Raw genomic sequence first — 15,101 nt, 5'->3', positions numbered from 1 at the left:
CAGACCTGCTGAGCATTTCCAGCAATTTCAGTTTTGGTCTCTTAAATCTATACAGTGTTCCTTGACTTTACCACCAGCGACAACAGTATCTCCCTCAATGGTCTACACAGATTACTTATGATCTTGAACACGTCTTGCAAATCTCTCCTCAGTTTTCTCAAAGGAAAACAGACTCAATTTCTCCAATCTTGCACAACGTATTTCTCCCAGATCTATTCTCAGGAATCTTCCACATTGTCTCGCACACCTTCATAACCCTTTTGAAGCAGTGCCCAGTTGAGCACAAGTCAAATTGAAGCTCAGCCACTGTTATTACAGGTTTAACAGCACCTGTTCTTGTGTCATACGCCCCCTCTGATAATAAAGCATTTGGCATCCTGTGCTTTAAGTATAGACTTGACATGTTTGTCATCTTAAATGATTTTGCACTGGTACACTCAGGTTCCTCTGCTCCTGCACCTTCTCTAAAACAAAGGATGTATACTACATTGTCTGGGTATTCTTCCTACCAGAATGAATCATTTCATACAGCTCTGCATTATATGTTACTGCCACTTATTTACTCATGCCACCAGACTATTTTTTAAACAAAAACAGTATTTTCATGACTTGTGAAGAACTACCATTTCAAAAGCAACATACTGTAGATACTGGAACACTGGAATAAAGAGAAAACTGGTGAGAATTCTTAGCAGGTCAGGCAGCAGCTGTACAAAGTGGAGCAAATGTTTCAAGACCACAGGAGTTCAGACAACATCCACACTTTGGATGCTGCCTGAACTGCTGTGCTCTTCCAGCACCACAAATCCAGAATCTGGTTTCCAGCATCTGCAGTCATTGTTTTTACCACAAATGTTTCAAGCGGATTCTTTCTTAAAACTAATGCAGTTCTCATTTATGACATGATGATCTGGTTGGCACAGTTTAAGACCATAAGACATAGGAGTGGAAGTAAGACCATTCGGCCCATCGAGTCCACTCCGCCATTCAATCATGGCTGATGGGCATTTCAACTCCACTTACCAGCGTTCTCCCCGTAGCCCTTAATTCCTCGAGACAACAAGAATCTATCACTCTCGGCCTTGAAGACATTTAGCGTCCCGGCCTCCACTGCACTCCATGGCAATGAATTCCACAGGCCCACCACCCTCTGGCTGAAGAAATGTCTCCGCATTTCTGTTCTGAATTGACCCCTCTAATTATAAGGCTGTGTCCACGGGTCCTAGTCTCCTCGCCTAATGGAAACAATTTCCTAGCGTCCACCCTTTCCAAGCCATGTATTATCTTGTATTAAGTCTCCCCTTAAATCTTCTAAACTCCAATGAATATAATCCCAGGATCCTCAGCCGTTCCTCATATGTTAGACCTACCATTCCAGGGATCATCCGTCTGAATCTCCGCTGGACACGTTCGTGCCAGTATGTCCTTCCTGAGGTGTGGGGACCAAAACTGGACACAGTACTCCAAATGGGGCCTAACCAGAGCTTTATAAAGTCTCAGTAGCACATCTCTGCTTTTATATTCCAACCCTCTTGAGATAAGAGACAACATTGCATTCGCTTTCTTAATCACGGACTCAACCTGCATGTTTACCTTTAGAGAATCCTCGACTAGCACTCCCAGATCCGTTTCTACTTTGGCTTTACTAATTTTCTCATCATTTATAAAGTAGTCTATGCTTTTATTCTTTTTGCCAAAGTGCAAGACCTCACGAGTACTGCCAGAAAACTAGGCAAGTCCTTGCATTATTCTGGATACGCCAGATGCTGGAAATCAGAGTCTAGATTAGAGTGGTGCTGGGAAAGCACAGCAGGTCAGGCAGCATCCAAGGAGCAGGAAAATCATCGTTTTGGGCAAAAGCCCTTCATCAGGAATGAATCTTGCATTATTCTGAGCCCAGAATCGCAGGTGAATTGCAGAAAACTCCTGGTTGGTTACAGGCAATATAACTCTACATGAACACTTGTGGTAAGTGTAGCCAACTTTTCGTCATCCCAAAGCTCTTTTCCTGTTGACAATCTTCAGTGGGAAGGTGATCAATTTTTAATCAAGGTGCAAGTAATACAGTACATATCTGCCTGTTGGAACAATGAAAAACACAATTACATTAGCATTCCCTGATGGATCTTGCGATGTTCCTGAAGATTCACATGCTAATACCACCCTCCCCTCCCCTCCTTCCAACGGCCTCTCCAGTTCTCTACCGCAGTCCTTGATATTCTTCTTCCTCATTACCCTCAAAAGCTTCAGCTAGGCAGTAACCCCATCTTCCTTTACTGTAATGAAGGTAATTGAATAAGGATTGCAGCAAATTCCTGAAATCAATCTTTAAAACCACAGATTAAATATTAGTGGCTATGATATTGACCCAATGCCCTCCAGTAGCCTAGAAAGCATAATCAGGCTCCTTACTATTTATTAATTAATCTAGTATTAATTAAAGTTTTTGGCAGGAAAGGTCATAAAGTTTCTGAATCAATATGGTGCAGACCTATTCATACTTGCTTTTGGGCACAGGAAGTTGTGTTCTCGTTTCATATCTAAAAAATGGGAACAACTGAACCAATTTTGCCCCCACCCCAACATAAAACAAAGTTTTAGCCTTTCAATTAATCTTATTGCTAAGTAGATCCTGGGGGGGGAAAAAATTAGTTCAGGCAAGACACAAATTTAAAGGTCCAGTTGGTTGCCAACAACTGGAATCATTTCTATTTATATAGCATCCTTAACATAATGAAGTGTGCCAAGGCATTTTACAGGATCATTTGAAAGCAAAAATTGATGCTGAGATGCAAACGTCAACATTAACCAAGGTTATGGTGGTATGCTGTAAAGAATTATATCATAAAGGAGCACCCTAAAGAGAGGGTTGGGGGGTGGAGGGGAGATTTATGGGGAGAATTCCAAAGCTCAGTGCCTAGGTAACTGAACTGCTACAAATAGTGGTGTACAAAAGTAGGAGATGATCACAAAGTTAGAATCAGATGATCACATATCTTTCTTGGAGGGTTGAAGGATTAAAGAAGATTACAGAGCTAGGAAGTGAGTGAAAGATTTTCCATAAAGCCATGAAGGTTCTTCAGAATTTCAAAGTTGAGCCTTGGTTACCTGGGAGCCAATATATCACAAAATTGTTTTTGTGAGAAGGCTATTCAGGTCCATCATGTCAGCACTAGCTGTAGGTAAGTTAGCACAGCGCTGGTGGGTTAATGCAACTTTATTTGGGCAGTGTATGACTTAAATTTACTGAGGATAAAATGTGGGAAGTGAGCAAGAGTGCCTTGTAATAGTCAAGACTAGAGGAAACAAACATAAATAAACATTTCAGCAGTGGATAAGCTTAGGCAGGGATGAAGACAAAGTCAGACAATATCATGGAGATAGGAAATAAACAGTCTTAGCCGATTATGCAGAAATGTGGTCAGAATATCATCTTATGATTGAATACAAGACTGACATTATGAATAGTTTGGTTCAACATCAGTCAATTGCCAGATGGGAAAAAAGAAAATCAGCAGCAAGGGAACAAAGTCTGTCATGGGGACAAAAGTCAATGACTCCAGTGTTTAGCTTGGGGAAATTTCTATTCATCTAGTATAGGATGTCAGACAAGTAGCCTACCGCACAAAGGACAAAACACTTCATTTTCTTTTCAATAACATAATTTTCCATTTGTTTGAAGTGGTTGATGCACAGACTGTTGGCCTCAGATACCAGAATGAATGGCATGACAGCCCACAATTATACTTATATCTGCAGATTAATAGGACAGGACCTTGGTTATTAATAAACGGAACCAAACCAGCACTACTTGATCTAGCATCTTTACTTCCAATCAATTAAAAACTAACAAAAATAACAAGATCTGTTAGCTTCAAAATGTTTAAACCAAAGTTACAAATAAAATGCTTACTGTTTGAGAAGGAAAATGTACTTTTGTAAAACAGTACAACGTTTGTTGCTCAATATCACATTTGTTTCCTGTATCTGTTTCGTATGAGGACTTTTATGGTAGTGACAAAACACTTCGAGGAGGGATGTTTTGGGTAATTCACTATGTGCAAGAGTAAATTCTTTGTCAAATAAACGTATGCCTTCAGGAGAAATGGAAAGATGGTTTCAATATCCCCAATGCCTGAGGCACTTTGCTCAAATGGCTATTTTTTTCCCCCAAAAGTCAGCTTGGACAATGATATAGGCAAGGTACAGGAGTAGCGCACAGTTGCAGCTGATCATTGCATTATCAGACTTTCAGAAGATAATTCTTCAAGCAATAGTCAATACCCTGGTTGATGATGTTGCTGTCATATCCCTACGATCATCCTGGTTGAGATATTAGCACTTATCAAGAATTAAAAGTTGAGCGCTCAATAATGAAAAACATAACAGAAAAGCACAATACATTGCTCAGATAAATGTTTAATATTGCCTGAGTATGGCAACTGATGTTTAATGAAAATATTCAAATGTTTATGTAAACAGTTTATGTAAGTCTAACAAAACTATACTGAAATACTGATTTTACTATTAGCTGTCAAGTAAATTGTCACTCTCTTTACACATTAAAAATGATCATACATTTACCAGCATGGGCTGAGTACACCTTCACCATATTCATTATATCGTAAATCACAATACTACTGTACAAACTCCACTTTCACAGCTATATGTTCATTATGAGAAATATCTCCAAAAGTATTGTAAAAGACTTGTTAAAACAAATTATTCTACATAAATCAACATAACACAATAATTACATCACACACATCGTTTACTATAATGAAAATATTTTTATTTTATCCTTTTTTAAGACCTTCATGAAGTGAAGGTCTATCTTATGAAAAGGATAAACTGTGTGTTCCACTATTCCCCATTGTGTAACGTATTTACCTCATGATAAATACTTGTTGAAACACAGAACATTCGTTATACAACACAAACTAAAAATATCGCACAAACTCTATAATAAAGTACAAACATATTATACAGTAATGCAGACATGTACAGAAAAATTGTCCATATTATTAAAAAACCAATAACTGATTTATGGACTACCTTTAACTGAATAACCGTTCAGTATTTTACAAGTAGGAAATAGTAAGCTTCAGTAACTCAGAACTCAAATATGAAAATTAAAAGCAATTTCGTTATCATAAAAATGTAACTCCCTTACTTAACATATTTCATGTAGCATAAACCTGCCATTACATTTTCTGTGCTGCAAATTCCTCCATGTTTTAGTTTTCCCAAACTTTAAGGGAATGCCTTCTGTACTGGTTCATTTAGCATTAATTCTGTGGACTAAAATCGGTCATGAGTACAGAGAAAGGTTGCATAAACTAGATTTTAGGTACATATGGGTTTGAATAAAACACCTCAACTTGACTAAGTAGTTATTATTTGCTACTAAATATTTCAATTTTAAATTTTACATTAATTAATGTAGCAAATTATCATTGCATCGGGATGTTTATGAAATAAAAGTAAACTATTTAGCTAAACCAAACAGGCATAAAACTTCATAGCTGACAAGTCAAATCTTATCTTGAAAAATAGATCACAGAAGTACATCATAATTCAATATAAACTGTTGCCATTGTGGGAGGGGTAGGAAATAAAGCATTCCAACAATTATAAAAACTGAAAGAAATACTGTTTAACAAGAACATTAGTGAGAACAGTTAAACCTTCTCCTATAAAATTGTTAAGTCATCATTAAGGCTGATATGGCCACCACATGACCAGTTTAAAAAATTGTTCTTTGTACAGCTGGAAAAAAAAGTCCATCAGTCATTCAGATAATCAGAATCTGGCATGAGTTTATAATTGTTTACCACTGATTGTTAAAAAAAAATGTAATGGGTGAGCAACTGTAACAAACACCTTCATAAATGTGGATAGTTTAGCTCTTTGCAAATAGTAAATGCTATACTTAAGGATACTGGTTTAGGAGGTATCAGTTGTCTGTTAGGCTATTTACATAAAATACTATGTTGCTTTGATTTCAAATTGCCCTTTAACTGAATTTTCTTCCAAATGGAATTGGAAAATCACCCCTACTTTATATACAATCACATCTAATATTGACTACTCTAGCAAATAAATATGCAAGATGTACACCTGGAAAGGTCACAGGTGTTGATTTACTTTCTGTAAGATAACTGTGCTCTTGCCAGTGTACAGTCAATGTTGTTGGATTACCTTTTGACATATTCATGTTTTGTTTGCACTAACTCTGGTTTTGCTGTTGTCAGATTCAAACACAGCAAGTAAACAATTTATCCTTCTAGTTTAAAAGATTATCATTATATTGTAAGTTGTCAAATCTCACCAGGGATCTCACATTTTGCCATATTGCCAGTCAATGGTTCATTTAGTCTAAGCATGTTGTATGAAATGTGAAAATAAATTATTAATTTAAAAATTCCATGGGAAAAAGGCTAGATTTCAGAAGGCTACAGGCAGGTCATTAAATTGTAAGGTGATTGCCTATGATTGACACTTAGTTTGTGAAAATTATCAGGCTCTATTTCAAGGTAACAAAGTTAAGCGCTCTTTTCAGAAGGCCCCAATTTGGCTAATATTTAGACTTTCATATTTGTATATTAACTCTGACTGTTCTTACAGCAAAATGGTTTAAAATGGGCCTATTTCTTGGAAATATCTACCTTGAATTCTACAAAGGTCAATAACTGTACTGCCAATCCTCTCAACAGATGCTACCAGACCTGCTGACTTTATCCAGCACCTTGTTTTTATTTCAGATTTCCAGCATCTGCAGTATTTTGATTTTATTATGCCATTAAAGATTACCCCGCTGATTGGAATGAAATAATCTTATTCTTTAATAACTACTTTAAATTTGAAGATCAACTCTCTTTCCAGGAATAGTCTGACTAATAATAGAACACTTAAATGTGAAAGAATGGATTTACCAAAAAATAAAGCAAAAGCATTGACACCACTGAAAAAGGTATCAAACATGTTGAGTGAGTTGGGGCTCTATGGCTCTCCTGCATATTTTGCAAAAACAGATTTTACCAATTTTCATCCATAAAGATGCAAAATTATAGTATTAAAATACTTAATCTGGACAAGTAAAGTTACTGAGTAATACCTGAAGTGCGATAATATTGCTATGAGCTGACAGTAGACAAACAACAGCTGATTCCATACTTATCCCTTCACATTGTCAAGGGAAACCATCTCTTAATCAGTATGATCTTAACTGCAAGTAAGCAATAGTAATCACTTAAGACACAGACATGCAGCCATGATTAGTTTAAAAGTACAGATTCTGACACAATATATCTATTCCTGTGGAGATGAAATGAGCATGGACAGATTTAAATGAATTGCAAGTAAATATACAACATTTAAAAAAAGTCTTGCCTGTTTCTATTAACATACATTTGAGGCTGCTTGGAACTGGCAAAGCGACTTTGCATTCCCTGTCGTGCTAAAAAAGATAAATCTGCAGGGAATGTAGGAGACATCTCCCTTTTGCGTCTGAATTTCACCTCTCAGTAACAATAAGAACTTGGCTTTAACTACTCCTTTTCCTCTCCTCTGTGGTTTCCATGACTAGACCAGAGTTTCCTACTGTTTTGTCCCCTTGTTCATTTTATGAACTTAGTGCAATGCTTCCTGCATCGGAACGCTTGTAGCTAATTTAGCAGTAACTGGTGAAGAGATCAGAGTTAAAAACCTGAACCATTTACAAAAATGAAAAGGCAGCATCAAGTTTCTCTTCTTGCTTTCATTTTCTTCTTCTCTGTTTTGGCACAATCTAAAGTGAAGCCATTATCTGAAATAAATCCAAGAAAAAGGTATCAGAAATTAAATACTGCTCACATGATTATTTATCATCTACCTGCAAGTAGTTTACAACTCCTAGCTTTGGGCTAGCATGTTATAACCCAGGTTCATTACTGAATTTTTGAATTTGCTCTGAAGGATGCAAATTATTGCAAGTGATATTATGAGTCTTTTTTTTAAATATACAATCTAAATTGTGACTAGAAAGATCAGAGGGATAAAAACTGAATTAGCAGAATACTATTTTCAAACTTACTTCAGGCAAAAACCCTAGTCATCTGCTAATTCAAGCCCCATGATGTGCTTTCAAAACAGCGATGTGAGCAGGGAGGCAGGAAAAAGGTATGTTAGGCATGGAAAGATTGAACCAAAAGATCTGTTTCGGTACTGTATGACTATGATGCCGACTAATCTAAATAATGATCCTTCATTTAAATGAAAGAATGCAATTCTCACAGACAGGTTGGCAAGGGGCCAAAAACTGAGGGCACATATAGGAAGCCTCCAACAGTGGACAATTAAACTTAGGCTGTCCTTATTTGAAGGTTTCCTTCTCAGGAGTAAGACTGATCTGTAAAGCGTTTGGCACTTACCCATGTTATGGTGGCTTTTGTTAATAATACAATGAAAGCATTGTCTCATGACTTACTGTGGTAGTGACTTAGAAATCATGCCCTATAATACTCAGAATTGTCACAACTGTGAAAAATTGATTCAATCATCAAATTGTCCAAATCTACTTAAATGATCTGGGTTGAAAGAAGACATACATTGGTATTTTTATCCCATTAACAAAAACTAACAATTGCAAATAAATTGCTTTTAAATGATGGCAAAAGGGAAACATGAATTGCTAACTTATAACTCTAACTTAAATTCTGCTTTTTTAAAAACTCCCATACTCATTCAAACTGAAACACAAAAAGATAGATTGAGCTGGTGGGGAAGGAAAGAAGTCAGAGCAGTGCAGTTCTGGCATCAGTCTAGATAATTGACATCGATGAGTTTCCTTTTTTTTAGTTCCTCAAGATTCCTTTTGACTTGACATGGAGTATATACTACTTCTCAGTCTTTCATTCACTGGTTGAGGATTCTCCCTTACTGAAGATAGTTTTCCCCCCTCGCACCCATTTCCTTTCGATTGGGGTTTGCAAAGACAGCAGGTCACAGAGTAAAAGTGAGAAATAACAACTAGCGGCTAGAGGTTTTGTTTACTTTTCCATACACTAAAAGAGAGATGGATACTTTATTTTTGCTGCTGTATTGACCACACACAAACCTTTAGTTACCTGCTCACAAACCAATTGGGAGGTTGCTACTATCTTAAGTTCTTCTGATCCCACAACCTATGCTGCTTTGTTCGGAATTCTCGCTGCTGCTCAAATAAGGCAATATTGTATACACAACTCACAATGTGTTCCAGTAGTTTGCCTTTAAAACTGAAAACACCTTTATTTTCAGTGGTTTCTTGGTTTAGAGCAGTATCTTTTCTGATTTTAAGTCTACAATCCAAAAAGAAGTGATCTTTATAGCTGGTTAAACATTGAATTTCCTGCAAATTAATATAGTTAAAATAGCCACCAAAATAGGTAAAAATATAAGAATTGAATACAGGAAACCCTAACTAAGTACATTTAAAGGGTTTTACAAGCTTTTTAGGACTGTAGTTTAATCTTTAACAAGTTTGTTAATCCAAAATTTCTCAAAACCTGTGTTTTGAGCAATAATCAATGCTGCATAATTACTTTATACGTCCTTCATGGAAAAAAAAAGAAAAATCTGAAGAAAAATTGTCAGTTCAGTATTTTATGTTTACAGCTTTAGGATTAAAATTTTTGACTATATTTGTGATAGGCATGGTACAATTTTAACAACTAAGCAGCAAACATGTATTGGACACTCAAACTAACATGTTCTGCTAAACACCCTTAATGCAGTAAAACATTCTTAGTCACTTCATAGGACCACTGATAAACAAAGTTATAAATTGAGCCATAGGAGATGGAAGGGCAAACAATTAGGACCAGATTGACTCAGGAGTCCTTTAAAAATGGCAGCTAATTCCAGGATTACTGACCTTGTCCTGGGCTTTCTGATTTTTTGACAAGCTTTTTAAAAGAATGGGCTAGGTAAGTTCTCACCCTGCACTCCTGATTTGGCTGGCACATTGCAGAGGTAAACATGGACTAGTTCTCTTCCATTTTAAAAGCACTGGTTCAGCTCTTTAAAGGGTCAGGATTCATGGTTCTTCAGAGGGCTATTGAACCGCAATCTACATGAGGGAATACTTTGAAGAGTAAGTTCAAAAGGTTGACCACATGCTCCAGCGGTCTCCCAAACATCCCAATGACATGATTGGTTCTCCTTCTATTCCCCAATGTCCTCTCATGTTCCCCAGGCCACATCCATGTCCATTAACCCACTATATAATTTTCCTAAACAATGAACATTTCACTGGTAACTGAATGAATGCAAATGAAACTTTTAAAAATATGATTAATTCACAACTTTACACTAATTTAAAGAAAACTATTCCAACATATTACAAGGGTTCATTATCCAGACTCTTTAAAGTTTCAAACTGAAACCTCTGAAAGAATGTGAAACTACTTAATGTTCTGTAAACAAACATTATGATTTGTAGAGATCAGGCAGCCAGAGCTGACAATCAGTTTGGGGTGTAGCTATTTCAACAATCTGACATGTCTGGGCTTTCAGCCAAGAATACGTAACAAGCTTAGTCGAGAGCCGAGACAACTCAGAGAACATTGAAACAGTTGGTTTGAAGTATTTCTTTGCATTCTGTCCCAACTTAGAAACATCCCCCGTCTCATTGATTATCCAGTCCACAAGGGACGATTGGAGATTTCCCCTCCCTGGACTGGGCTGATAATGGCAAGACATTTAGGAAAAAGGACAAGAATTTAAAAATTGAATCTTGATATCAAGAAAATATGTCCAAACATTCCCTTTAAGCATTGAACAGCAACTTCAGAATCTCACCATTAAGCAGCAGATACCTTATTTCCATAAAGTGCATTTAATTATTAGCTAAACCCGTCATTTACACATCACTTTGAATCTCTCTCTTTTTCCCCTGAGAAACTAGAGAGCACAAATTCCCTAAAGGAACTTCTGAGCTAGTAACTGGTGGCTTCAGCTCACCAATTACTTGTCCCTGTTATTATCCAATACTGTCTTCACCACAATGTCCCTGCATTCTCTGTGGATGCCATCCTCCACCATCCTTTCATCCAAACGTTGGCATTGACAAACCATGAGCATCGCCATATCATCCTCTTTGCATGTAATCCAACTTTCACATCAGTTCTTGAGGACTTTGCTTTGGAGCTCATGAACACTATGTCTTGCAGGTTTCTGCCAGGTTGCTTTCTGTGCAGGGACACACACAGCTTTTGCACCTGCAATGGATGCATCTTAGCCTCATTCCTTAGTGTTCACTCACTCCACATTTATTTGGAGGCTGCCAGACTCTGTGGCTTGCACTACTGTTTAGTGCAGAGGGACAGGCAAACTGCTTGTCAGAGTTAGGCTCACTGAACTGCTGAGCAGGTAGACATGTCACTGTGTAACACTATATGTCAATGCTACATTTTCAGCAGGTGCCAGCAGCCTACATGCCAAACACACCAGACAGACTTCAACCTGGTGGTATTGTCTGAAAGTCAAAGAGAAACAGTCCTTAGTGGAGTCAAAGGAGATTAAAGTCAGTTAAGGAGTGCCACCAAGGTCAGTCAAGTTGCCCATTGATGCCAGGAACGGCTACTGTCAGGCAGGTGCTTGGTTCTACCAGATTCCAGGGAGTGGGCCACATTCGTCCAGGTGAAATGCAACCAGTTTGGGGATTTCAGGTACTTGAACTGTGATACTGTGGAGACATCAGTCCGGAGCTTGCTGCATTCATTCAGAGGTGCTCTAACAAATCAGTGTCAGAAGTGGGCAATGATCAGTTCTGGTGATTTGCTCAATTCTAGTTAGGGGCAAGTTCTCAGGAAAACAGGAAACTCAAGTTGGGTTAGATCAAATTACTGGACTGGGTTGCTAAGGGAATGATGACAATGAAAAGGGGCAATTCAAGGTAGATGGGTCGCATCTCACAGAGCGTAGGTGGAAATGGGGAGCTCTGGTAACAGAGCTTTCACACATCACTATCAGACTGGCCTCTACATAGGGCAAGTACATAGCCAACAAATTCATGGCAATAGTCATGGACTGTGGGATCAAATTGACCTCTTTAATAGCTAAATAAGGGCTGAATGGAAAGGGGGTCATTGAGGAAACAGTTCTAGTGGTGCTGTGCTTATCTAGTGTTTCTGTGCCACTGAGCTAGGTTGGTACTCCTGCGCTGCTGCTCTAGGTTGGTGAATTGGTCTCATGTTCCAGTTCTACTGGCCCAGAGCGTACTGTGAATGTTACCAACTGTTATCTCCCAGTTTTGCGTTATGCTGACCCCATTTTCAGTTACATATACAATACATGTTCTTGTGACCATTATGGAAAAGCACAGTTAGTGAGACAAGGCACTAACATCAAATGGTGTTGGGGTCAGGCAGCTTTTAAAACTTCAGTCAGTGTATCATTCCAGAGTGTTGTGTGGTGAAGTCTCTCAAAATAGGAAAAACTTTAGGAGGAATCCTAAGGAATATCCGAATGACATTTCCATGAATGGTTATCCATGAATGTTTCAAAGTGCACGTAGACTACTATGCTCCCCGGAAATACTTGAGCATCCTGTGGCAAAGCATTGAAATGTGTGAGGTCACTTTTCTCAAGAGGGCAATGCACAAAGAGGGGTGTTTGACATGTGATTGATAACTGCATATCAAGTAGCCTTGTATGGTAATGTGCTCCCTTGAAAAGCTGACAGATAGAATGAACCATTTCCTCCAAAGATATATGTGGAATAACTAGTGATTTCATATTTTCACTCACAAGGTTATATGCAGGCCAAGCTCGTACACAATCTCTGTAAATTGTATTATGCCTCAGAGCTATCCTTGTAAAAGCGCAACATGTAAACTCTCTGTAGTTAAAGAGTTAGTAGCTTGTGAGACATAAGCAATGATGGACTATTACAATTCCTTTCATCCTTAGAATGTCTGGAGAAGCTGCGCATCTTTCACATGGGTATAGCTTCATCAACAATAGTGCAGTCAATTTTTAGGAGTGTAAGCAAATATTTACCTACAAAACTGCAAGATTATTTACATGATTATTTAATTATGATGTGCCACCCATGACAACTATGTGCTCTTTGTAACAAAAGAACAAGGAGCAGGAGCAGGCCATTCAGCCCCATGGGCCTTCAGTACTATTTAGTAAGATCACCAATGATTGGATTGTAACCTCAACTCCACATTCCCATTTATCACAGATAACCTTCCACTGCCTTGCTTAACAAAAATCTATCTACTTCTGCCTTAAGAATATTCAAAGACTGTGCTTCCATCACCATTTCAAAATGAGAGTTCCAAAGACTCATGATCTTCTTGGAGGGGAAAAAAAAAGCATAATCATGGTTTCAAATGAGTAACCTTGATTTTTAAACAGTGACCCGTAGTTCTAGGTTCTTTCACAATAGGAAACATCCTCACCACACCAACCCTGTCTAGACCCCTCAGGGTCCTGTGTTTCAATTAAGTCATAAACTTGTAGTGATTCCATGTAGTGTGTGCCATACAGCTCAAATGCATAATTAATGGAGTGAATTGTGGAATAATGAGAGAAAATTCACTGTGAGCCATAGCTAACAGGGCATCACGAGTCTCACTCGACAAAAATATTTTTACTCAAAATGGAAAAATTCAGCACTACCAGAAGACGCCCTGCTCTAAATCTCTGTCGATATAACTTTATTACTGTCTCCAATGGGTTCAAATGGTCTTCCCAAGATGATTTCCCCTTTGACTATTTTTTCCCTCTTTCTTTCTCCTAAATTCTCCTGCATATTAAGTGGCATTGGAATAGTGAGCAACATTGGACTTGTTTCCTATGAATATAAAAGTACATTGAATGCACATTCTATAAGGCAGTGGGACTGGTTGACATGATACCAATGTGTGACACTGCTGCAAAAGAACTGAGCACTTTTACCAAACTCTCTGAGACAAGAAATTTTTCATTTCAATCCTAATTGATTAACCTCTTGTATTGAGACTGTATCAATGTATACTAGATTCCCCAGCCAGCAGAAATAGTCTCTTAATGTCTACGCTATCAAGCCTTTTCAGATTTAAAAATCACACGCCAGGTTATAGTCCAACAGGTTTAATTGGAAGCACACTAGCTTCATCAGGTGGTACCACCTGATGAAGGAGCGTCGCTCCGAAAGCTAGTGTGCTTCCAATTAAACCTGTTGGACTATAACCTGGTGTTGTGAGATTTTTAAATTTGTACACCCCAGTCCAACACCGGCATCTCCAAATCAAGCCTTTTCAGAACCTTGTAAGTTTCAAACAGACCCCAGAAGAAAACCTGTTAACATTGCTTACTTTTACTGGATGATGTACTGCCCCCTGTATTCCACTGATCAGAAAAAGCAATCTCTGTTAAACACTGTTCTATTCCAATTCCCGGTTTTTCTGCCACTGTTCCCTTTGGATCCTCATTCTTCAGAATCTTCTTTTCAGAGTCATCTTTGAGCTTTCATATAAAAAGAAAACATGATACATTCTCCAACAACAACTTGCACAGTAAGAGGTGCCAAGGCGCTTCGCTGGACTGTTATCAAGTAAAATGTGGCACAAAGGCATATATTAAGACAGCTCCCGGAAAGCTTGTTCATACAGGCATGCTCCAATGAGTACGTGAAATGAGAGAGAGTAGAGGGCTGGAGGGGATTAGGGAAGAATTCCAGAACATAAGACCTAAACAGCTAAGAACAACACTGACAATGGAGAGGCGATGGAAATTGTATTTAAAAAAAGACAGAGGTCTTTATTTAGAGGGGTGAAGTGTGGTGCATTAAAAGGTTGCAAGAAGCAGAGTTGGTCAGAGGCAAGCCAATGGTGAAATTTGAACAGAAGGCTGATTATTTTATATTAATGGATTTGCAGGACTAAAAGACAATGCAGCTCAGCAAATACAGGGGTGATGGCTGAGTGCAACTAGGTGAGAGTTAGCTTCTAGACATTTTGAATGAATTGAAGTGCATGGAAAGTGAAAGGTTAAAAGGCAGGCCAAAAGACCTGATGGACTGAGGTAGGATGGAAATGACATGGGGTTGGAAGCTCAACTCAGGGTCAACTTATTTTATGGTAAGT

General features: G+C 38.1%; 1 protein-coding gene across 1 annotated transcript in view; it reads right to left on the bottom strand.

The window, feature by feature from the left end:
- Positions 1-4,770: 4,770 nt before the first annotated feature.
- LOC132834812 (protein LYRIC-like) overlaps positions 4,771-15,101 on the bottom strand; it is a 99,960-nt gene continuing 89,629 nt past the window's right edge. The window contains exons 11-12 of the mRNA XM_060853863.1: positions 14,331-14,481; positions 4,771-7,807 (exon numbers count right to left, since the gene is read on the bottom strand). Coding sequence (XP_060709846.1) covers positions 7,740-7,807; positions 14,331-14,481 — 219 coding nt within the window. The 3' untranslated portion in view covers positions 4,771-7,739. The remainder of the gene's footprint in view (positions 7,808-14,330; positions 14,482-15,101) is intronic.

This window comes from Hemiscyllium ocellatum, chromosome 3, assembly GCF_020745735.1.
Source record: "Hemiscyllium ocellatum isolate sHemOce1 chromosome 3, sHemOce1.pat.X.cur, whole genome shotgun sequence".
In the NCBI taxonomy this organism is placed as follows: Eukaryota; Metazoa; Chordata; class Chondrichthyes; order Orectolobiformes; family Hemiscylliidae; genus Hemiscyllium; species Hemiscyllium ocellatum.
Note: the sequence above shows the minus strand (reverse complement) of the source record. Positions and strands in the feature narration are given on the sequence as shown.